At 34.5% G+C, this 24,657-nt stretch overlaps 2 protein-coding genes across 2 annotated transcripts; both read right to left on the bottom strand.

Moving 5' to 3' along the window:
- Positions 1-136: 136 nt before the first annotated feature.
- LOC130743118 (golgin candidate 5) lies at positions 137-10,418 on the bottom strand. Its single transcript, XM_057595232.1, has 20 exons — positions 10,141-10,418; positions 9,636-9,871; positions 8,431-9,473; positions 7,574-7,645; positions 6,589-6,663; positions 5,617-5,731; positions 4,539-4,600; positions 4,398-4,445; positions 3,897-4,181; positions 3,748-3,807; positions 3,544-3,627; positions 3,387-3,452; positions 3,202-3,300; positions 2,903-3,121; positions 2,381-2,483; positions 2,092-2,303; positions 1,281-1,340; positions 1,090-1,203; positions 647-721; positions 137-521 (listed from the first exon to the last, which is right to left on the bottom strand). The coding sequence occupies exons 2-20, from the start codon at positions 9,796-9,798 to the stop codon at positions 486-488; spliced, it is 2,991 nt and encodes a 996-aa protein (XP_057451215.1). The 5' UTR covers positions 9,799-9,871; positions 10,141-10,418; the 3' UTR covers positions 137-485.
- A 1,407-nt stretch (positions 10,419-11,825) lies between these two features.
- LOC130749489 (pentatricopeptide repeat-containing protein At4g21065-like) lies at positions 11,826-14,213 on the bottom strand. The gene has a single exon (XM_057602857.1). It carries the CDS (start codon positions 14,099-14,101, stop codon positions 12,188-12,190), a length of 1,914 nt encoding a protein of 637 aa, XP_057458840.1. The 5' UTR covers positions 14,102-14,213; the 3' UTR covers positions 11,826-12,187.
- Positions 14,214-24,657: the final 10,444 nt, after the last annotated feature.

The raw sequence follows: 24,657 nt of genomic DNA, 5'->3' as shown, positions 1-24,657 counted from the left end.
AGTATCTCCTACTGACTACTATGTGAGCACCCACCCTAATTATGAAAATATCAGTCATTTTTATATGTAAATGCACATACTATTTTGCATGGCAGCGGCCAGAGGGGACAAAAAAAGAACGTATGAGGTCACAGACTCAAAGGAATATATATGGTTTGTTTGGATCATCACAAACACTCGAAAAAACCCTATATTGTGTTTAACTATCTCAGAAAATTCTTAAGAGATGAACTATACAACGTTCATAATACAAATCATATTTAGCCAGGGTGACTATCAGTATCTGTTGCCCAGAGAAACAAAATACAAATCTTCCAATCAAGACTAGACTTCAAGGAATCATTCTCCAAAGACCACCAAAGGCACTACTAATCTTCAATATATTATTACTGTGCCAATTGACCTCACACAACTCAGCGACAGCTATCTCAAAATCGTTGCTGGACACTACCCTTTCGATTCTCCCAACCCCTTCAACGGCCAAATTAGACATTGCCCATTGACGAACCCATTACCTGGATCTGTAAAAAGGATATAGTATGGTTAGAATTTTAAAAATACGGATCAGAGAAAAGAATAAGCATTTTGAGAATTCAGAAAAAGATAACCAGGACATCTATAGAGCAATAGATTCTGCTTAAAGTACCTTATTCACAAGTAAATTGACTTGTTCTCTGTACATTTCCTTCAAATCTACAATATCTGCCCGAAGTTCCTCCAGCTAGACACATTCAACGTAGTTTAGATAGAAATTAGATAACTTTTCTATTAAAAAATAAATTAATTAAAGGAAAACAGACAATTAGATAGAGGCCTTAGTATAACTATAGCCCTAAAATTGATTTTCTTTTCTATTTTACCCCTTTTGGTGTTCGAGGCCTAGTGTGTCTAGTGTTTTTCTTTCATTTGATTTCTAAGGTTTTAAGGAAGAGAAGAATTCAGTTGTGTGGTGCTCGTGTCTGGGCACTTTAGTATTTCAAACACAAGAAAATTCAATGGAAAACGAGCTTCCTAACATTATATCTAATAACTGAATACCAAAATATGCCTAATATATTGTTCCTATAAATGAGAGGTTGGGGAAAAAACCTCTTCATCACGTTCACCCATCAATTCCAATGCAGCAGAATGCCTCCTCCTCAGTGCTTCTAGCTCTGATCGTAAGCCAGGTAATACAGCAGCCTCAGCCCGCAACTTTTCACACTGCAGATCGAAGATGCAAGTCATGGTTAAAGACAAGGAAAGGGACCAGTAAGTAGTAAACAGGAAGCTGGACTTACCTGTGCTGTCAATTTGACCAACTCATCAGCAAGGGAATCACGAATAGATTCTAGTGATGCCTGGAATTTTTATCATTGAAAAAATGTCATCATTTTATCCCAATGTCAAGATGGTCTAACAATTTGACCCAGTGGTCTAACAGCTTAATATAAATTCTATTACTTATGCATTACGGTATAGGTAGATGTAAACCATAGAAGTCAAAAAGGTAGATGGAATGGAGAAATGTATCAAGTGTAATCTGCTATGGTTACCGTACAACTATAAGACATGCAATAGCATATGAGAATTGAATGTTTGGCGGTAAGAAGCTAACAACATAGTAAGTTCAGTGTATCAGAGATGAGATGAGATGAGAGTGTTAAGATGAATGAGTTGTGTTGTACAAGACATTACATGATTAGAAATACAATCATTATATAAAAAAAGTTGGTGCAGTTCCCATTATAGAGAAAATGGAAGAGCCTCATGGCATCTTAAATGATTTAGACATGTACGGAGAAGACCTATAAGGAGGAATGACCAGATAGCAAAGAGCAGCTAGGAGTAGAGGGAGACCTATGAAAACTATAGGTCAAATTATTAAGAGGAACTAAGATGTAAATAATCAATATGTAAACTTAATATATCAGGATAATATGATCTAAACTAATTCAAGTAGCCAACCCACCTAGTGGGGAAAGGCGATGATGATTTTTTTTTTTTTGAATGATATACATTATGATAATCTCACAATGATGAAAAACAATAGAGCATTGAATTTAAAAAGTACAGCGCCAATTATTAAGGCAGGAATGAAGGCCGTCATACCAAGCGTGACATATATGAAGCAAGTTCACCCTCTTTCTGACGAAGTGCTGCTTCAAATGAACTGGGTGTCATGCTCTTCATATAGTAAGGACTCATGCTTAATTCTCTCCGCTCAGAATAACTGTCAGATGAGTCCAATGATGCTTGCAGAAAGTGGCTTTCTTCCAAGCTCCCTAGGGAGCTTGCACTAGAGACTTTCCGAGACAGGTTGCCTACATCATAAAGAACATTATAGAAAATATCATAGACAACTGAGTGTAGTGATGTAAAGAGGAGCAGAGCATCAAACCATTTTCAAAAGCAGAGTTTAGCTTTGTTGTGGGAGTTTGTGCAGAATGAACGCGGGCAGTCCTCTCCAGATCTGCTCGAGCAGCCTTTTCTTTTTCTATCTCCTGGTAAAAACGAAGATCTTAACTCAGAAACTTGAAAAACAATAGTCAAAAAGGCTCTAATAAGAGATGGAATTTAGTACTGTTTCTGGCAATAAATTCGCCATCAATTTTGGTTTTCATTTTTTTAAACATGGTTTCTGTTCCATGGTTAGCACAAATATACTACATAAGCTCGCAAACATTTCAACCCCAACCACCCATATAATGTTGAAAAGTCCATCATAAAAGCAAGCGGGGTTTCTTTTGTAACTTTTTCTCAGAAAATACATGTGGCATGAACCAAATATTTCCCTTAGGCTGGTTCATTCCATTGCCCAGGTAAAATGAAAAATTAATAATAAGATGAATTTAATTATAGAAGAAACGAGAGCTACATGGTTAGCAATGCTAATTTTGAAATCCAGAACCAATAGGTCTACCTGCTGAAGAAGCTCCCTGTGCATCAATACCTCCTGCAACTCTTGCTTGTGTTTCTGCCTTAAGTCTCTAATGTCCTCCTCAAGTTGTCTCACACGACCTTCATGTGTGTCCGCTTCCTCCTTTGCTGCAAGATATTCCTGTCTACTTTCAGCTGCCCTTTGTCTCTCCTTTTCAAGGGTCCTACTTAATTGTGTCTGTTCCGCCCTAAGACATGATATCTGTAATTCATAGTTAAAAGTAAGTCACACATACACAAAACTTCCATTAAAGACTAATTTCACTCAAGTAATTGCAGAACCTGAGCTTCAAGGACATTAATTCGAGACAAGGTTTGAGATAATCGTTCATTCACTGATCGCTCTCTTTCCTCTGAAGTTGCAGCTTTAGCCTCTGCTTCCTGTAGAATCCATACAAAAAGATAAAGAAATAAAATAATATCCAGTGGGGAATTTTCCAAAATTCAATTCAGAGTATTGTAGAGACCTGAAGTCGAGAATTGAGACTTCTTTCTACTGCAGCCCAAGCTTCAGCTCTTCTGGCATTTGTCTCCTGTTATCAGGTAAATTCTAGTTTAGTAGATATCCCATGGAGCAGAACAGAACACAGAAGGAAAATCAATTTTCGATCATATGTGCATTACCTGCATGGCTTCAATTTGTCTTAAAAGCGGCCTTGTAGATTCTGGAACTTGTGTAATCAGTTCCTCGCACCTTCTTTCACTTGCCTAGAGAAAAAACAAACCACATTATGCAAGCTACCAATAGCACAAATAAAGTTGTTAAAATTTAAATAAAAAAAGTAAAAGTAATGTCTGTAGAAAGTGAGAGACAGCAGGTGAGCAGACCTGGTAACGTTTTTGAAGATCCTCGATGTCTCTGTGAAGCATATCTTCTTTGAAGACTGCCTGAGTACGGATTAAGAAAACTATATATTTCAAAAGCAAGATCCAGAAAAGTCAACTTAGAAAAAAATAACAGATAATATAACACAAACCTGTTGTTCCTTTCTACTTAATGTTTGCCTCAATTCTTCGAGTGTCTGGACAAGCATAGATTCGCGTTCTTCAGCTTCCCTTAGACGACTCTCTAGCTCAGTTCTTGCTTCATTGTTGGCACGAGCCTCTGCTAATGCTTCAGCCTCCTTAGCAGCAGCCAAAGCATTGGTATAATATTCTTTTTGTGCTGCAAGTTCATTTTGATGTTTTTCTATTGTTTCTTGCAACAACTTCTCTGTAGCTGTCTTGTCCCTCTTGATACTTTCTACTTTATTCTCCTCTATCTGGATTGCATTACCAAACAGCAATTTTCAATTAGAAGTAATAATAAATATGAGAATTGTCAGCACTTACTACTCCAAAAAAGAATGACAGTCGCAGACAGATGATCATCCATGGTAGCACACAATAATAGATTATAAATTACCCTTAAGAGTTAAAATTAATATGAAATTTAAATAATTATAATCAGTAAAAGAATGCTTTGGGAATTCCATTACCTGAAGTTTAGTAGTCAAACCCTTCTTCTCCTCCTCAAAATCTCTAATCTAGCTTTCATAAAAAAGTAAAAGATATATTAAAATATGTAGGCATAGAAAGGATCGATGATAACGGGAAAATATAATAAGTTGTCAGCATACCTGAGCCCTTAGTTTCCTAATTGTAGATTCTTGAGCAGCCTGCTTTTTGGAAAGCTCCTCGCCTGAGATAACAAGAGACAGTCTGATATGAAAAATGGATTCTATAATCTTCAGTAAGGAAGCTGTTAACATGCTTCAGCGAATAAAACTTCTGATTACAATAGAAAACCCCTTTAGATTAAATTACTCTGACCTCACTCTTTAGTAGATTTTCTATAGTTAGTCTATTTTTAAGAAAATCCGTACATTTTCCTAGTAAATTAATCACTACAGAGTGTGTTACTAACATTTCTCTAATTCATTTTCCAACCAAAGCATAGAGTATTATTTTACCTACAAACTTTATAACATAACGCTTCCTCAATTCAAACTCCTATAGATACTTTCCAGTCTTTTCTACCAAGTCAAACACTACGGGTAAACAAGATTGTTGGGGCATGCCTTAGATGTCCATTTCAGGGAAACTTCAAAGCATAAATATGATGAGCCAACGTTTCGTCAAACTAGGCATTGATGAAGTCACCTTCAACAGAATCGGGCAAAACCCAAGTAGCACCCACATGCTAAATACCCCCAAAACCAGAAGCCACATAATCTGATATGCTCTAAAAACTAGATATCATAAGAATGTCAAATGGCATGTATACATTTGGATTTTGGACATTATTTATATTTATAAAACCATGGCATTGGCCCCCTGCCCCTATCTATTATGTCCAACACACCAAGCACAATTCCATATCATGGGAACCTCAAAGCAAATGTTTCCTAGGACCAAGCGAAGCGACTGATTATAATTTTGCAACATGGATGAAGAGCTTGATATTTTAATACATAAGAGTATAATCCGAGAAAATGTGTTGAGTGTTGACAAATCATTTATTACTCTAACAACTATGAATATTTCCAAATATGATTCAAACTTTGGTGCTATAGTTTTTTTGTCCCGATAGACTTTGCTGACAGTTATCTAAAAGGACCGCCCATATAATAAACCCTATCAAGTCACTACAGTAAAAATGAAAGATCTGTATCCACTGAAGTTTACGTATTTAGGTTTGATATCAGACTGCATTACCTTCTGCCATAACTTGATTAATTATTTCATCCTTTTCCTTCAAGAGAGCAGCTGCATCACTTTTCTTATTCTGCTCTCGGCGTAGAGTATCCCTTTCCTTAGTGAGAGCATAAATCTGCAATTGAACACAAGAAGTGCATAAGATCTCTTACCAGTTGAAGCTCAAACCAGACAGCATAGACTTTGGCACATATACATAATGCCCAATAATCCTTATTGATAAATCACATTCGTCATAGACCTAGATGAATTTCTAACACCAATCTACAATGATTAAGATGCTCATATTCTATAATATTGAGATTTGAAGTTATAATACATTCACTGTGCTTTCACTAATATGCAAGAATTTGACTGGCATAACAACAAAAAAGAAGAACAACAATATCAAACCATCAGTATTGTCAAAGTCAGGATTATACTTGTAGAATTGCACGATGACTATTCTCTATTTTTTCATAATTATTATAAATATAAACTAAGCAAAAGAGATCCTAATAATATAATATCTACAAAATAAATTCTACAAATTAGTTAATTATATTGTCATGCTTCCATATTAAAAGAATCACATTTGTAGGATCTCACAATTTGAGCTATCATCTCATGTTTTACAATCTTTCAAGCCTCTCTGATCCTAGATAGGATTTCGATTTTGAAAAATTGATCATCATCCCTCAAGAGATAGACCAGACTGCACCCTATACGGCATGTGTTAGCAATGCATTTATATGACAAGAATCTTAACAGCAACATTTGAAATGTGGACTAAGCATGTAAAAGAAAACATGTGCGACTTGACATTACTTGTTTCATACTATGTTACCTATGGTTAAAAAGTCAATCAGAACTTCAATGTATTGATTAAAATTATTATACACAACTTTCGAATGTGCATTTGAGTTACATTATTGACAACTTAGTTAATTACGCACAAAAACCATAAGATTTATGACAAGTGAATAGTGATACCCTTCTCTCGAGAGTGGTAACCCTTTGATGGTATTCCTCTCGCAAAGACTCGACTTCTGCCTCATTGGATTTTCTCTGTTCCACAATTATCAGCGATTAAGTACAAATATTTTGAAGGAAGTGGGGTGCAGTATAGTGAGCAACACATGATAAAACAAGAAATAGATAGTTAAAAATTACCAAAGGATTTTCAAAAAAAAGATATGCGAGAGAAAACAAATGCATAGCATACAAGGAAAAAAATCCAAGAGACTATGGCAAAATAGACAATGAGACAAGGCTATAAGGACAATATCTAAACAATATGTAACAAAAAAATATCTTCCATAAATGCTTTTTACTACTAGTACAGACATGTGCTGAATCAAGAAGTTAAACCCAAGGATTCCTAAAACATCTAGCTTTTACTTTTATTTTATTTTTGAAAAGAAAGACTACTGCACCACATCATCTATCTTTGACACAAACATCCTTCAGTTCATTATTTGCAAGACAGTAGCAAATAACCATATTAGCTAGCAATACATTACCCATTTGTGGTTTCCAAAATTTTGGATTAAGCATATTTTTGGATAAACAATTTAATAAGGTGATTATTCAATAAGCTTATTTGAGAACCTTAACAAAGCAATTACTTCATAAGCTTATGTGTTAAACTTTGAAATAAGCTAAAAAGAGCTTGTAAATAGGTTATGAGCTGAATCAAACACCAGCTTAACTATTTATATCATAAGATAAGTACAAATAAACTCCCTCTTCCAAATGCTCCCTATGCCTCGCAAAGGCAAATAGGACACATGGATAGCTTCCAAGGCCACATAAGCAAGAAAAATCAGTTTCAATGTGTATTAGAAAGATGTAAATGTGTATAGATGGTATTACAAAGAGGGGAATGATTCAACATCTGAAGGTAACAACAGAAAACAAATTGAGCATTAAAGCAAAACATGACACAAACTGCAACATATTGAAAAATTAAATATACCTTGAGATCCTCAATCAAAGCTTTCAATTGTTCATTTTCATTCATCAATTTTGCAATCTCATCAGCTTTGGCCTGCAAAGAGAACCAAGATTACGAAACAGCAATAAGATATTTGACACAACCATCACCACGAAAAAATACATAGAAGATAAAGAATGAGGAGCATGATTAGATGAAACATTTTTAATAGAAGTCAGAAGATCTTAGCTGGTCATAATTTAAGTAAAATAGCATCAATGAGCAAGAAAACATATTTATAACAAAGTGATTTGAAACTTGACTATTTATAAGAAGTCAGGCAAAATATCTTGTTCAGAAATGTATGTGTATGTAGCACCTCAAACCCTTTAACTTTAACCAAGAAATAAAAAAGGACAATGGTCATAACAAAAGCCTAGCAAGAGACCAGATGATCATTCATCATACTGTTTGTGCTTAAAACATAACTAGATATGAACCCTAAATTGTCTTTCCACCTGGGAACTTTCAGCATATAAACGAATGGGCATCACAAATTGGTTAAAAAACAATTTGTTATGTACACTTCTCAATCAGGCCACAATGGAGCAAGAAAACATATTTATGGCAAAGTGAATGAGAAACTTCACTATTTTTACACCACTTAACAATCTTCATTATCTTCTATGTAAGACAAACCTTGGCAAAATATCTTTCCCAGAAGGGGGGGAAACTTAAGAGCCTCAATTGCTAAGGCTCAGCCCAGAAGAGAAAAACAACAGCTGACTGGCTAAGTAAAACTTCTGAACCATAATAATGCTACCTAGGGGCCATGTGAACATATTTTTCATGCTCAATAAACAAGAAGATCCAAGCCCTACATGCAATAAATGAAGTACCTGAGCTTGTCTTGCAGCACCTTGTAGAGCAGCCTCCATCATTTTCATATCCCTCTTCACCCTGTCTAGTTCAACCGCGGAATCTGAGTCGTGCATATCTCCTACAGAACTCAAATGCTGCTCTTTCATGTCAGTTTCAACATTATTGGCAATATGATCGGTTTCATTTTCTTCAATAGTTGTTTCATTTTCATGTGAAACCAGATCAGATACTGCATCAGAAGATTCAAGGTTCCTTTCATTTTCATGCAAAACCAAATCATTTGGTGGAGTGGCACCTGACAAGTACTCATTATGTGATTGATCAATGTTATCGGTTGTCTCAGGAGCCACAGAATGTAGAACATGAGTGCTTGTTTCATCTGTTTTCTCAGTATCACTAGATTCTTCAGGTTGTACAGAAGAAAATCTATCTCCGCTTTCTTCTATTTGCACTGTCTCTTCTGTATTCTCATCTTTAGTCTCAACTTGAATATTTTCATGCACATCACTAATAGTATGTGACTCACCGGGCTCACTGGTGCTACCCTCAACTACATCATCTGCAAGATCAGGAGCCATGGGTTGCATCGACACTGGACTTTCTGAGGTTCCCACTTCAGCAATCTCTTTCTCTTGAGAACCATCCACAGAATCCAAACTCTCAAACTTCTGAACAGGGGATTCAGGCAATTCAACAGGCATCTCAGGTAACTGGTCTTCATCCTTCTCCTGGTCCAAATTCTGCGTGGTTGTTCCATCAGCTGGCTCTGTATGCTCACCAACTTCTACCTTATGTTCTTCATTTTCTTCTCGAGAAGTGGTTTCTTCAGCTTCCACATGGACTACGTTTTCCTCTTCTGACGCTTCTTTTCCCTCGGCCACAGGAATATGATCCGGAGACTCTCCTTTTTCCACTGAATTGTCAATTTCAGATTCTTTCTGAGAGGATTCAACATCATCAGATGTTTCTTCACTATTTTCCTCAGTTTTGTTCCCCATAAAGGCCATAACAGGATTAAATAGGTTTTTCGTGTCAGCCGATGCAGGCCATAACCCTGAAGCTGGAACACAAAAGTAAAAGGCATAGCTCTAATTAACATGATCACTGAAAAATCCATCCACGCATTCAAAAATCATTTCATTCTCACACCAGCTAATGAACTTCGCATCTACCTCAATCATAAAACTCACACATGATAAGGAACTTGAGTTAATTTAATTACCTTCATTGCCACCATCATTGCTGGATTCAGACTTCTCTTCGAAGCCGAGAGCAGTATCGAAATTCTTCTCGATACTCTTAACACTCTCCTGAAGCTTATTCACAGCTCCCGCCAAATCAGGGAAGTTCCCCCATGAAGTCTTCGCATTATTAAACCACGCCATCTCGAAAAAGCTAGAAACCTACACACATTACCAATTCAAAAGGCAACCGCGTCGACACCTCCGAATTCCTACTCTATTCAAATTTCAGATCCCAGAAAGAAGAAGAAAAAAAAAACGAAATCAGCAACAGCATTACAGCACAACAGTTAATAAATTTGTAAAAAACAAAAACAGAAAACATGATCCAATTTGATTCAAGCAATAGAACACAACACAACACAAGAAGAAACAGTGATGCATCTAAAGAAACATTTCAGTGCGAGGTAAATCTGAAATCGGATAATACTAGATAAATGCAGCAGAGGGATTGAATTGGATCAATAGCGAGCGAAAGGCACGGACCTTAGGAATGTGTCGGATCGAGGAATCAAAACATGGTAATCCGAATGGTTGTGTTGTTGAGGCTGCAGTTTCGCATGATATCAATTTTGAATCGTTGAAGAGAGACGACAAGGTTGTCGGCGATTGTGGCGTGTTGGGTTGAGAAGAGAAGAATGGAGGCTCGATTTGATGAGGTCTGCAAAACGAATAGCTATGTGAGCGAGGGGTCATGGATCTTCCTTCAACACGATTCTAATGGTTTCCTTTTCCCATCCTCACACGTTGGGGACGAAAGCAACGATGTCGTTTTGATGTTGCACTCTCTTTTATCTTTTTTACTTTTTCAGATTATTTATTTTGGTGAGTTGATTATCCATTTATCCCTAATAATAATGTAAATTTCTATCACCAAGTGGATAAATCAACTATTTGTCCTAGTTTAAGTGGATCTCTCATGTTCGAGCCCATGGAAATGCATGAATACTTGGTGGGGTGTGCTTTGCCGCTCATAAGTGGTCCTACCCGACTCGAAATTGCAAGAGCATTAAGAGAGACGTACTCACTTAATGTGATATCCGACCCTTGAGATGGTTAGTGAATAGTTGAGATTTTTAAGCATTTAGTTGATGGTTCAATCTTTTGGTTGTATGTATAGAGAAAAGTTTGTTTGAAGAAATCTACACATTTAATGTGATATATGAATCTCGAGAAAATTAGTCTTGTGACAGAGCCACAGAGGGTTATGATGACACATGGGTAATAAATAAAGGCAAATTCTGTGGTACCCATAAATTTTTTTGGGTGTGATACCTTCATTATGTTATTTAATAGATTATTACTATGTTGGTCAACGTAAATTTTACATTTTCAAATTTTATTTTACTTTTCAATTAACTTCATTCCATAAAATTCATTTTTTAATGAAAAATAGATGAGTAGTGAAGACGAACGATGGTGGTGGCGATGCGCGTCAAATGACCATATTTGACGGAAGAACAAAGATTAAAAAACACAACAAACAAATTTCATGTCTCTAACAATGGAATACTACATTACTATAGCATAATAAAATCAAACTTTTAACGGATATATGAGTTTTTACTACTAATTTAACTCATTTTAGGTATCACGCCTTGAATTGACTCAAGTACCACAACAAACACCATAAATAAATAAATGGTAAAGATAAAATTGATATGAGACGAAAGTGCACACAAAAAGTTTTACAACAATATAAGCTTTAAAGACTTAAGCACAAGAAAATAAATCGAATGGAATGTGTAGTGATTTCTCTTGAAGTTTTTTCCAAAGATTTAAATCTGAGATCTTGTCTATTTCAAAATTTCTTCAAGTTTTCTATTTATAGTTCAAGTAGGAGATGACTATTGAAGATTAGGGTCAAGACTTTGCTTCACTTTGTCCTTGAAGTTCCTTAGCTTCCAACGGCTTGAAATGAAAGATAATGTGGCTCTAGCATATCATTTGATTTGCTGATTGAAGTAATAAAAAATGGCATCATTTGGATTAGGATTATTTAGTCCTCTGATCCCCAGCCTTGTCAGGAATGTTCAAAAATCAACTCTTTAGTTCTTTTTTGTGGAACAACAAACAATCTCTCTTGTTTTTAAAAGAAAAAACACAAATAAACAAAGTAAAGTGACTGCCAAAAGCACAAATCAGAGTTCGCCTCAACTAATATTTCAAATCCATAGGCCTAAAATAGAGAAGATACAATAAAATGCAATCCAAAACAAATTTCTCCTGAATATACCTTTTTTCCCCTTGAACCTTGATTCTTGGGCCAAAAGTAAGCTCTTTTTAGATAATTAAAAGAAATTACTGATTAATGTGTTCTTAAAAATATTTACTGATAGATAATGTTTGGAAGAATAAGCTAATGATTATCAATGTAACGCTGACTTTTTCAAAACTGAGGCATTTATATTAGCTTGTAAAAGAGAATTGGGGTATGATTATAAACTTGTGTTTTATGTTTGAATTAACTCAAATTATTTTCGGACAAAACTCCAATGTCATAGACACTTTTTCCATCTGGATTGCACCTTATTCACCAGCAATCGCCACATGAACACGTTCCATGTTTGAAATGATGATAGCGATTCACGTCTCTAACAGTAATTTCCCTCTCGGTAATTTTGGAGATGAACTTGATAGCAACATGGCAGTCCTCACAAATTCGGAGGTTCTTTGTTATCAAAAGTTGAGTTCCTGGCAATGTATTTATCAATCCATATGCAATAGCTAGTCTTTCACTGTGACTGCACACCATATCTGTCTTCTCATCTTCCTCCACATCATGGAAAACGGATCCTGTATCTGGGGTATATCCAGCTTCATGCATTAGTCCTTCTAACCTCTTCAACTCTGCATATATTGAATTCGAATTCGGGTGTGAAACATCTCCAGTAAGAAATGCATGGACTTTGTTCTTTACTTCAATCCAGCTACAAGCAATGTTCTTCTTTATTCCTTTATCATTCATTAACTGCCTCAGCCTTGCCACTCCTTCCCACTTACCTGATTGAGCATACATGTTAGCCAAAATCACATAGTTGCCAGAATTATCAGGTTCTAGCTCACTTAGTTTCTCTAAAGCTAGCTCAGCCAACTCTAAGTTCCCATGGGTTTTGCATGAATTCAGCAGAGCACCCCATACCCCAGAATCTGGCTTCACGCCCATATTTCTTATTAGATCATATGCCTCATCGAGTTGACAACAATGACCGAGGAGATCAACCATGCACGTATAGTGCTGAGCAGTTGGATTTATACAGTAATCCCTCACCATCATGTTATAGAATGCTCGTCCTTCTTCCAACAAACGCCCTCGGCTGCAAGCTGCTAGAACACCAACAAAGGTTACATGATCTGGCTGAGCCTCTTTCCTCATTTTCTCAAACAAATCAAGAGCTTCAGCAGCAAGCCCGTGCATTGCATAACCAGTGATAATTGCATTCCAAGATACAACTCTTTTCTCCCTAAGCCGCTCAAACAAAATACGGGCAACTCTCACATGACCACATTTTGCATACATATCTAGCAAAGCAGTTCTGACCTTGTCATTGGATTCAAATCCATGTCTCCAACCAACTCCATGGATTTCCTTCCCATGAGGGAGACAGGCAATGTCAGCTGACGATGAAACCACAGTCACAAGAGTTGCCTCGGTAGGTCTTACACCAGTCGCCGCCATCTCACGGCCTAGAGAAAGTGCTTCATCAGGGTGTCCATTTTGAGCATAAGCTGCAAGCATTGAATTCCACAACACAGCATCTCTCTCAGCAATTTTATTAAACACATGACGAGCATCCACGACACAACCGCACTTCGCATACATGTCAACAAGCGCTGCACCTACAAACACATCACTCTCCCACCCGCTTCGCCTCACATACTCATGGATACCCCTTCCCTCTCCAATTGCCGAAAGCGCAGAGCACGCTTTGAGAACAAATGGTAAGGTGAAATTATCAGGCTTGAGCCCATAGTCAAACATCTGGTGGTAGAGTGAAATGGCAGCTTCATGTGGCCCATTCCACGCATAACCCCGAATCAAGACATTCCAAAGAAACAAATTCCTTTTGGAAATTTTATCAAACAGGTGGTGGGCATCTCGCAGGGAGTTACAAACACTGTAAACATGGACCAGTTTAGTGGCCAAATTTTCATTTTGAGCAATACCCAGATGGCAGAGCTGAGCATGGATCTGTTTCCCAGGCCTTAAAGCCTTGGCAGCAACACAGGACTGGAGTAGTGAAGCGTAATTGGGACTGGATGGTGTTGAAGCAGGAAAGGGATCAACTTCGTGGCGAGGGGTTTGTTGGGTGGGGAATAAGTGGTAGGAGAGTTGAGGTTGTTGGAAAACAGATGGGGGTGGAAGAGGGAAGGGGTTGGAGAGGAATGAGAGTGTAGAGAGGGTTCTTGAGGTTTGCTGTGTCTTCTGAATGAAGAGGAAAGACATTTGGTTTCTCAGAGGAAAATAGATGGAGTAGTCATTGAATTCAAGGTCATCGAGTTACACTCTTTGTGAGTGTCTTGTCACCCAATCCACAAATTGATATTTACGTCTGTCTGTTCGTCGTCTGAAGTAGGTTTCTCTTCATAATTTTTTTGTAGTAAAAAATCTTCATGTTTAGATAACACTTCTACTTAGCATTTCTACTTAGTCCTCATCGGAGGGCTAAGCTTCGACGAAGGTACTGAGTGGCAGGCCAGAGCTGATGTGTCACGCCATATTTTGTTTTTAAATTTTACGCATGTATAATAAATAGTTAATTAAAATTAAACTTACTAATTAAAACAACATTTCTCCAACGATTCTTTTCACACAAACAAGCTTTCTCTATCATCTTCTACCTTCTTCATCATCTTCTACCATTCTACCATCTTCATTATAAAAAATTGGGTTTTAAATATTATTTTTCTTATAAGCAGTGAAAATGTATTAAGATTTAAGAAGCTAGCATAAGGAGTGCTAGAACTAGGGTTGGCAACGAGTCCGGTGGGTGCGGGTTTGACCATTCTCACATCCGAACCCGAACTTAACACACAAACTCAATATGAGTGCAAAAGTAAAACCCAATCCCAAAACCCGATGTGAGCACCGAATCCGTAAAAAAAACTCAAAATCCGACCCGAAAACAACATGTACATAAGAGAACAACATGAACATAAGCTAATTAAACCTCGCCATCTTTCCAATACAAAGGAAAAAATATAGTTCATGAACATAAGTTGATAAACAACATAATTCATGGATTTTTTACGTTAAAGAAAACTCTATTTAGTAACTTTAATAATATATATAAGAGCTAGTAGTTACATACATAAGACTTTGGGTTTGAATTTGGGTACGAGTTTAATCAATCCCACACCCGAACCTAAACAGGTTTTAAAATTCAGGTGAAACCCAAACTCAAACCTAAAGAAATCGAGTTTCACCTAAAATTTCGGGTTAAATTTGGATCAGGACCTGCAGGTGTGGGTTTTCCTGTCATCTCTATAATCCAATACAAAAGAGTAAAAGATCAAAAGCCATTTGGTTTTTCAATCAAACTAGGATTGATATTGTGTGATATCCGGGTAGGAAAAGACTAGTGAGATAAGAAGAAACTGAACAATGTAAAATAATAGAATTATAAAAGGTACATTTGTATGAAAAATTGGAAATGCAAGTAAATTATAAGTAGAAAATTGGTATCAAATTGAAATGTAAAGCGTCATAAAGAAAGAGTCCAGATATAAAATTCTTAAAATTGGATTAATCTGGGCCTGCTTTGATTGGTCAGCGAAAAGCTATCCAATAAATGAAAAAGGGCCGATTTTTTTTTTTTTGATATCTAATGTAATTTGACAAGAAAAATAATAACAATATCTAAAGAGTTTTTTTTTTTGAAATGAATATCTAAAGAGATATTTGGACCTAAATTACATATGTAATGTGATGTGGAATAAAAAGAAGAGTTGTAGTTAAAAAGGGGATGAAATATTTACAATGATAAGGTAAAATAAGTCATTGACAAAAAAAGACAAAATAAATTTAGATATTTTTATTATTCTTTAAAAAGATAAAATGGTTCCATGCATCTCTTTTTCTTTGTAATCATTCTCCAACGAAGAGAGAACTTCAATAGGAGAAGAGGATCAAGTTTTAAACCCTTCTCGGTCCCTTATTTTCATTTTAACTAACGCATCCTTCGGCTTCTAATTAAAATAACAAGCGGGTGTAATGTTTTAGGGCCTGTTTGATAACAGTTTCCAAAACAGTTTTCAGTTTTTAAAAACTGAAAACTTGTTTGGTAAGACCTGTTTTCAAAAACAGTTATCATTTTCAGTTTTTAAAACTAAAAAACCAAAATAGGTAAAAGATGTTTTCAGTTTCAGTTTTTTGTTTTCAGATATCAGTTTTTTAAATGTTCGAAAATATGTCATTCAAACTGTTTTCTTTTTCTGAAAACTGTTTTTAAGAATTGTTTCTGAAAATTATTTTAAAAACTGAAAACTAAAACTGCTATCAAACAGGCCCTTAACTTTCTAATTTCAATTTTAGAAATGAAAAATGTTGAAGAAAAAAAATTAATCACTTTTAATAAAACACTTAAATATTTCTATAAAAATATAAAATAAATTTTGAATAAATAAAATTAATTTAAAATGAATTCAATCACCACCGTCACTACTGCCACCACTATCACCACCACACTTAATCATTGCCAATGTCATTTTTACCATCACCTCCACCGCCACTGCCACTATGGTCGCCACTACCACCATCATCCTCATCGCGACCACCATTATCATCGCCACTACCGTCGCCACCATTCACCACTGTTATCGCTACCACCATCACTCACTACCGTAATCACCATTGCCGTCACTACTGCAATGGCCACGGTCATGGCTGCCGCAACATCTAATATAAATAAATGCACAAATATAAATTTTCTTATAGAAATATATATATTCACATTCGTGTAAGATGCTTCTGCAATTTCACATTTCAGAATACTGAACTGTAAAAACAATCAAATATTTGAAAATGCTGCAAGCAAAGACACCCCACCCCAGTATATCACAAATGGAGCACAATAGTAGACGAAACGTGTTTCCTGTTGTCAAATTATTGTTATTGATTTGATTCTTAAATCAGATTCAAAGCACAAGAATCCAATCATCATCTTGTGGTTGCATGGCTCCAATCTTCTGATCATTATCTGCACGGTGCAGATAAATGAGATAATGATAATCCAATCTTTATCTTGTCTACGGCCAGCTCGCAAAATGCTTTTAGTTTTACAAATTTTACTTTTATATAATGTATTACTTCCGCATGCTGGAATCAGGTGGATCAAAAGCCATTCCAAATTGAATCGTTGACTGGTGGTGTAGATTAATAGTTGAGAAATGATAAGGGAAAAGAATGTAAGGGACAGGGAAACCGAGTATAGAAGAAACAGGGTCAGAGATACAGAGGACCCAGAAGGGAGAATCAAAAGACATTAGGGACAATTCCAATTCTTAAGTCAAGACTGCATCTCCAAGGGTATATGGCAAAGGTGCGAAACTAACTTATACGGTTATACCACATTTTTTTTAACTACTCCGTAAATTGGTACCGCTATTCCGACCCAAGTGCGGTGAAGATCAAATGTATGCCATGCTTAGTAGCGCAACATCTAATGATCAAACAAACTGTGATTTTTAACCTGTGCAACAAGCAGATATATTAAAAACCCCCTAAACAAACCAAGTTATTAAAATACTCCAAAAATACTAAATTTCCAAAATTGCATTGATTCTCATCATCCTAATATATTACAGTATTTGGTATTTAATCATACCAAATTATGTTTCCTGCTATTCTTGCCCATTCCCCTATAACCCCTATTAACTTTCTGGTAGTTGGTTTTTTTTATCAAATATCTGCCTTATTGTCAGTTTGAACTTTGAACTGACAAACAATCTTGTACAGAAGGCACTGAGAATTAGGTTATTAAATCAACCCTTCATTTCATGGCTTAAAGTATGGTTTTCTAAATGCTCTACACTAAATGATTGCTACTAGTTACTTTGAATGTAGCAATTTCCACATGTATTTTCTGATTAAAACATATAATCGAAGCTTATGTAAGTTTAATGATAAATTTGTGTGGGTCAAAAAACAGGAATCCTCTTTCTAGATTGGAATCAAATTGCATTTACCCAGTGTAGGATTTATTTCACCACTATTCTACAGCCATTAACTTAACCTGAATGATGTCTGCTGCTGCTTTATAATCTTCATCTTTTGCCATATTAAGGGAGCATTATTTATGATATGTTTGGATCAGCTTCTCTTTCCTCATAATCAATTCTGGCACCCTTAAGCTAATTTACATAGGCTTTTGCCTTATGTTTCACTAAATCCTCCATCAGTTAAATTACTAAGATGGGACAAGTTGAGAAGGGAGGTCTATCTCCTAAAGTAATTGCAGTGGGCAATCTATTATAATATAGTAATTCTGAAGCGCGGGTTGTAGCAATGCCATATCATCTCTTTACTGTTATATAAATCTTCCATGTCAGCTTTTAATCCTAGGTGGCAATATAAACCATGTCCTTGCATCTTCTCAAACAATTTCTGTTTTCACACTTTTGTAACAACACACAACACTAAACGATCATTACTCCCAATATTGTATTAGTAAGATATCAGTTAATAACGTTAAAAAAAACTTATCAATTAATACTACAATGTGAAAGATTTAGTATTAAATTAAATAATTAGAAAATGTTTTCCTTATTCAACCTAAATCTCAAAACTCTTGAAACCCACATGGTGGCTGAGTTGTAGATGAGTAGTTAGTGGCAGCAGCGGTGATCCTCGAATGTGATCGGACCGTAGTCGACTATAACAGTGACAAATGGGTCTCGCGATACAAGGATCCTAGCTTGTCTCATTTTTAAGTAAAACCGTTTAGATTTTAAGAACCATATATTCGGCAACCTGTTTGCATCGGCTTATCCAATAACAACAAATGCATTGCAATAAGTGTCAAGTGATAGTGCTTTCCGCGCATCGCGCGGGTCTAAGTCTAGTTTAACATTAATGAGAAGTGCATAAAAGGGTGTGAATAAATACTCATCAATCTCTTTAAAACACTATGCTCCATGTCCATGATTTCTTTTTGAATATGTGTATGTGACAGTACTATTTTGTGTTAGGTTTCCATTTCAGTTCCATGTGCTTCCAATTCATCTACCCTTCAAAAGCTATCTGCCTCTCAAAGTTGGATAAAGGGGTTTGAATTTTTAAATTTGTAAAAAAAATTCTGTGAAATCTTTTTTATTTTTACTATATGCAGAAACCAAACTGTCATACATTTATTTGACCAAATGCAAACAACAAGATAGATACATCATTCTGTTGTGGATTTTGTTGTACTATGTGGCATGTCAATTCCATGAATTACGTAACGTGTTGGAATTACAGCTGGCATAGCTTGGTCGCTGGAATTTTCTAAAAAAGCAATATTGTTGCTGGTCTAAGGTTCTTGTTTGTATGATTCAAATTCTGCTGTTTATGTCTCTGAGGTTCCAGAGCTAATGACTAAAATCTAAAATCTATTTTGTTAAACTGACGCTGATATAGAATATGCAAGTGCTAGAAAACAAAATTTCAGCTAGTCTGTCTTAGATAATTAAAGAGTGGTCACTTATTTCTGTTGTTGTAGTGGCAATTCTTTTTGCATACCTGATAGATGATAGCTACCCGATTCAAATCATTAAAGAGGATTAGTATGTTTTGTAGATGTTGACAATGAGGATTCTTTTAATTTTTCATTTCTAGATGCAAACATTGTATATACAATGATGGTATCTCCATAGCCAATTTAAGCTATATATGTGTGAAGAGAAGCAAGGTAAAGAAAAGAGGAAGAGGAAGAAGAGAGAAGAGAAGAGGAAATAGAATACAGTAATACACTAGAGTTTACAATATTGTGAATGATTGGTTAATTTAAAGATAAAATACTTACTCATATTTATAGAAATGAATAGATTCATAATCCTAATTAAATATGGAAACAAGGAAACAAATCAATTAAGGAAATAATCTAATATCAAAATATGATAGTACACTCTAAAATATGATTATAAGATTTAATTTTCTTATTCTAACAACATGTTTTGTTGCACGATGATATGTTAGAGAATCGCTTTTAGTTAGTTCACAATAAAACGTGTCTTTAAATATAGTGGAAGTTGTAAAACCAAACACTTATATCATCTATCCTTTTGGATTGAGTATTATGAACATTGATGTATTTTGACTATTTTCTGTGTCACTTACTTTTTCTTTTAGAAATACTTTTTGATTAACTCGTGATAGTTTTGCTACCCTCTTTTATAATTAACCAATAAATGATTGTTTAGTGTAATAAGTATCATGTCATGACAAATAATAATAAATTTTTAAAAAGGAAAAATTACACTCCTTTAAGTCAGACAGGGCATATGACCCTTCTATTATTAATATATATTGATCGTCATAAACTTTTGAGAACAACCTTCTCAAGTAGAGTCTAACAGCTTACCACATTAATTCCCATTTTAATTAACGCATATTTTGACATTGTGTTTATTTTTTGAACCCATAAAATTACTAATAACAATACATCCAATTTATTTTATACTTTAGTTACCCTTTAAATAAAAGAGTGTTCCTTCAATTATCTTTGCTCATGTTAGGAGGCAAGCCAATGGTGTGGCCATGTTCTAAGCTTTTGATTATCCATCAAATATGTGGTGGGGAGGCCTGCCCTAATGTATTGGTCATGTTTTATTTGTAGACTGAGCTCTTTCTAATTAATATATTACGAGCTATATATCTCTAAACAAAAGTACACACCTCATGCATTCACTCCTTATAAAAAACATCTCCATCATTTCATCATTTTCAATGAGTTTCAGTGCTCTCTCCACCATAACTCGGGTTATATGATTACAACTTAACACTTTTAAATCGTTTTTTAAGCTATTGTTTGATTATATGTGAAAATTGTTATTTTCTTTATTGCAAGATATCGTTGAGAATGAACCCGACAATTTTTTCCTCTTCCAGAACTTGAACTCTTGCAAACTAAATGTTTGTGTCCCAAAAGTGAGAAAAAAACAACTTCTAGAACTTTCAAATTTGTTTGGCATTTTGTGAGCTTGAACTTCTCCAAAACTTAACTTCCGAAACATAAAAATTTAACTTATTTGAAATGTTCGAGTCACTTAATGTATTTTATGCAAATTTATTTTGGGTGTGTGCTAATATCTTGAAGGGTGTGTAAAAAGTATTCCCTTCCACATTAATTTTGTCACCCCAAAACTTTATTTACAAGAAACCGTCAAAGGCTTCAAAATAAAGAAAGCAAGATACATCTTTTCTGAGGGAATTTTGGTATTCCTATTTTTGCTCTGCAAAATGGAGGATAAAAAGGATAAAGTAGAGAGAGGTGGCATGGGGAAGTAACCTCAAATCAATTAATATTGCTCTCTATTAGGTTTGGGCTCGAAGCATGTGATTTCTTCAAGATATCTACCGTTCCCAACTACCAAAACGAAGGAAAATGAGAATTTGCAGGGGAAAAAGGAAAACATTATCTACCTTGGTTTGAATTGCAGGTAAACTTAATCATAATCCACATGCCACCAAAACTTTAATTGTGGAGTTTGATGGCATTTATATCTTATATTAAATAGGCCTATAATCAATATACTTGGTCGTTACAACGTTATTCTAGAGTTAGGCCTGTAACCAAGTTTAATACTACATCTTGCATTCTTGCTCATAAACAATCCAAGAACAGTCAGTGAGTAAAAGGGGTGAAACAGAAAAGTAATGAGCTAAAAACGTTCTTCTAGAGTTAAAGAACATTAGCATCAATTAATACAAGATAACATATTTAACATATTATTAGTATTTATTACTGTAGAACAGTGTGTATTTATGTATGATTTTCTGGTTAGAAGAAAATATGTCCAAATGAAATTTTCAGACTTAAGCCTAAGTTGATTTTGATCGTTGGTTCTATTAGTACATATGTTTAATTATAATTAAGGTCTCCGATTCAATTCTTTTACATGAAATTAAGAACTTCTGCTAGAAAAATTATCTCTACTAGGATGTGAATACTCTAACCTCAAACAAGAATGCGTCCTACATATTCTATATATAAAAAAGGGTTAATGGTCAAATTAGTCCTTAAGTTTATATATAAGATAGTTTGATTTGAGTCTCTCGGAAGAAAAATGACGTTTAGTGGATGAAAACTTTTTTAAGAGAAGAAACAATAAGTAAAGAGAAAACTTGTACAATACAATAGATATATAAGTCATAAAAAAATGACGATTATTAGTAAAAACAAATTAATTTTTTAATTTTTCCATTTTAGGAATGTAATAATAAAGAATATTTTATTTATTAATTTTTTATAAAATGTAAATTTACTAATACAAAACACTACCACTAATAACTATCAATGTTGTACTTCTCACGTTGCAATTAATATATATGGTCTGATTTTTTATTATTTCATTATCTCTTCAGTAGTATATATACTTTATATGTACTATTTTTTGGGCTAAGGCAATTGTCTATGTTGCTTTACCCAATATATGACCCTAATGAACATATTGATGTACAACACTAGAGTAAATCTCTTATGCTTTAGTCAACTTAACCAATGCATTAATGAACATCTCACTCGAGACATATTCAACTCTCTAACCCTAACTTAAGAATTTCATATCTTAGGGTTAGCATCCCCAACTATCACCCAGGAGATTATTTTGGTTCGTAAATTAAGATAATCCTATCACTACAAGAAAATTGTTAATTACCAATAACCATAATCGTCATTCTTGGACTCGTCGGAAATAACTACCGACATTTATTTGAAAATTCATTTATCATTTTTTGACGGTCTAAGTTGTCAGTAATTTACCACTGCACGTGACTGTCAATACTTTTCCAACGATTTAAGTTGTCGGTAATTTCGGTAGACTTAATAAAATAATTCTCAAATTGGGAAAGAAAGTGTAACCCTCGGTGTAAAAAACTTGAACTTTTAAACTTTTACGCTATTCGTGACAATTTGACAATGCTCATTTACCCAATTTCTGCATTCATATGTATGTGCCCATTGAACCACATGGAAACACATATCGTAATATGGATCTTAGATGAAGGGGATCACAACATTATAATAAAAGACATAATTGATTAAAAGATTGAAATTCTTCTCACAGAATGAGCATACATCTACCAATAATTATATCTAATTATACTTGTCATACAACATAGTTGAATGATATTTTTAATGGGATGGTATGTTAGTTGAAACGGTTTGGATGCATGACATTAGAGAAAACACTTCTACAAATGATCTTAATTGTAGATTTCAGAAACGCAAACATTAAAAAATAGTATACCAAAAAAGTCTCATGCGCTACTTAGCTTTCATTCATCGTGAAATATATCATATCTTCTAGAAATTGAAGGCTTATGTATATGTTAGGAAAATGTTTGGTAAATGACTAAAGAGTGTAAACACCTAAAATGATAAAGGAATATAAATTGAGCATAATTGATAATCGATGAGATATGATATATGTATAGAGAAATACATTTTCCTATATGTACATTAACCCTCAATTTGGAGATTTCCACATCCTCCAAATTTGTTGGTACACGTACACAATAAAAGATTTTCTATGCAGCATGTATTTTTCTCTCGCACTGTATTTGTTCGAATATACACTTGATTGAAAATCTGAGAATCAATGTCAAAGCCAGATTCAGTACAAGCTAAAAGACAAAAGTGGATAGAGATCACAAAAATATGATAAAAAATTTGTTCTAATTAATCATAAATCAGGTACAATTTGAAGTTACGATAGCGTTGAAATGACAGTTATATGCTTACAGGAATGATATATTCACACCTCATTTTTTATACACTTTATTTTCATATATTTTTATTTTTATCTCTCTAGTCTACTCTTATCATCTATCGCATTTTATACTTTTTTCTCTTATTTATTTTTCTTCTTATCTCTCGTATCTTCTACCTCTTTCCACCTTATTTTTGAGGTGTGAACAAACAATTATTCTACATGTTATGGGTGATGATTTAGAGTTTTATGTGTCGGATAACATTAAAATTCAGTATAGAATAAAGTTCCAAAGAAAATACACATATATCCAAATACACTTTAGGTAGATTGACAAACAATAGCAGAATAAAACAAAATGTAAAAAAAAAATACTCAATTAATTTATAATTTGAAATTTTCGAAAGAAAAGACAATATATTTGAGGTGCGGTAATAACTAATAACTAATAAGTAATAATACATTTTTTTAACATTCCTTCATTGAAATTAAATTAAGAGTAAGTACATGTTTTGATATATAATGCAAAACTATGGCGAGTACAAATTTATGGTGGATAGTCGCAAAAACTGAGAAAATTTATTTTCAACTTAAATGTGATTCTACACCATATATGTATCCAAATATGTAATAAGATCTATATAATTTAATGAATTTTAGATAAATCTCAATCAATAAAAGAGATTGTTAAAAAGATAAGGTTAATATAAGCTTTAGCACTTCTATATACATTTTACTACATATATTTTCTTCTCTAATTTTGAATTTGTTTCATTCAATAAGTTAACAATAACAATTCTTGTATATACATAAATCTGCAACATACAACATACATACTCATTTCAACCATTATTAAAGGTAAAGTGAAAACTAGACTAAACACAAAGTCGAAAAACAAAAACCCTAACACATGTACACTTAAGAAGGGTTTGAGATTGTCACAAAATTTCCATTTAAAATAATGAATCTACAAACCCCCGCTAAATATATTTTTTAATGCTTCACATTTAGTGTAAACATCACTAAACACATATGTCGATGAGGTGCCCACTAGGGTGGGGAAGTTTTAAAATGGTCTACCGGTGGACCAAGGGT

This window comes from Lotus japonicus, chromosome 3 (genome assembly GCF_012489685.1).
Source record: "Lotus japonicus ecotype B-129 chromosome 3, LjGifu_v1.2".
In the NCBI taxonomy this organism is placed as follows: Eukaryota; Viridiplantae; Streptophyta; class Magnoliopsida; order Fabales; family Fabaceae; genus Lotus; species Lotus japonicus.
This window is presented reverse-complemented; position numbering and strand designations above follow the sequence as displayed.

What these genes read in the sequence shown, in the direction of transcription:
- LOC130743118 (XM_057595232.1), bottom strand. Translation starts at nt 9,798, where the DNA reads ATGGCGTGGTTTAATAATGCGAAGACTTCATGGGGGAACTTCCCTGAT. An exon ending in CAATGATGGTGGCAATGAAG is followed by an intron (nt 9,474 to 9,635) that starts GTAATTAAATTA and finishes TTTGTGTTCCAG; the next exon opens with CTTCAGGGTTATGGCCTGCA. An exon ending in GTGCTGCAAGACAAGCTCAG is followed by an intron (nt 7,646 to 8,430) that starts GTACTTCATTTA and finishes TTCTCTTTGCAG; the next exon opens with GCCAAAGCTGATGAGATTGC.
- LOC130749489 (XM_057602857.1), bottom strand. Translation starts at nt 14,101, where the DNA reads ATGTCTTTCCTCTTCATTCAGAAGACACAGCAAACCTCAAGAACCCTC.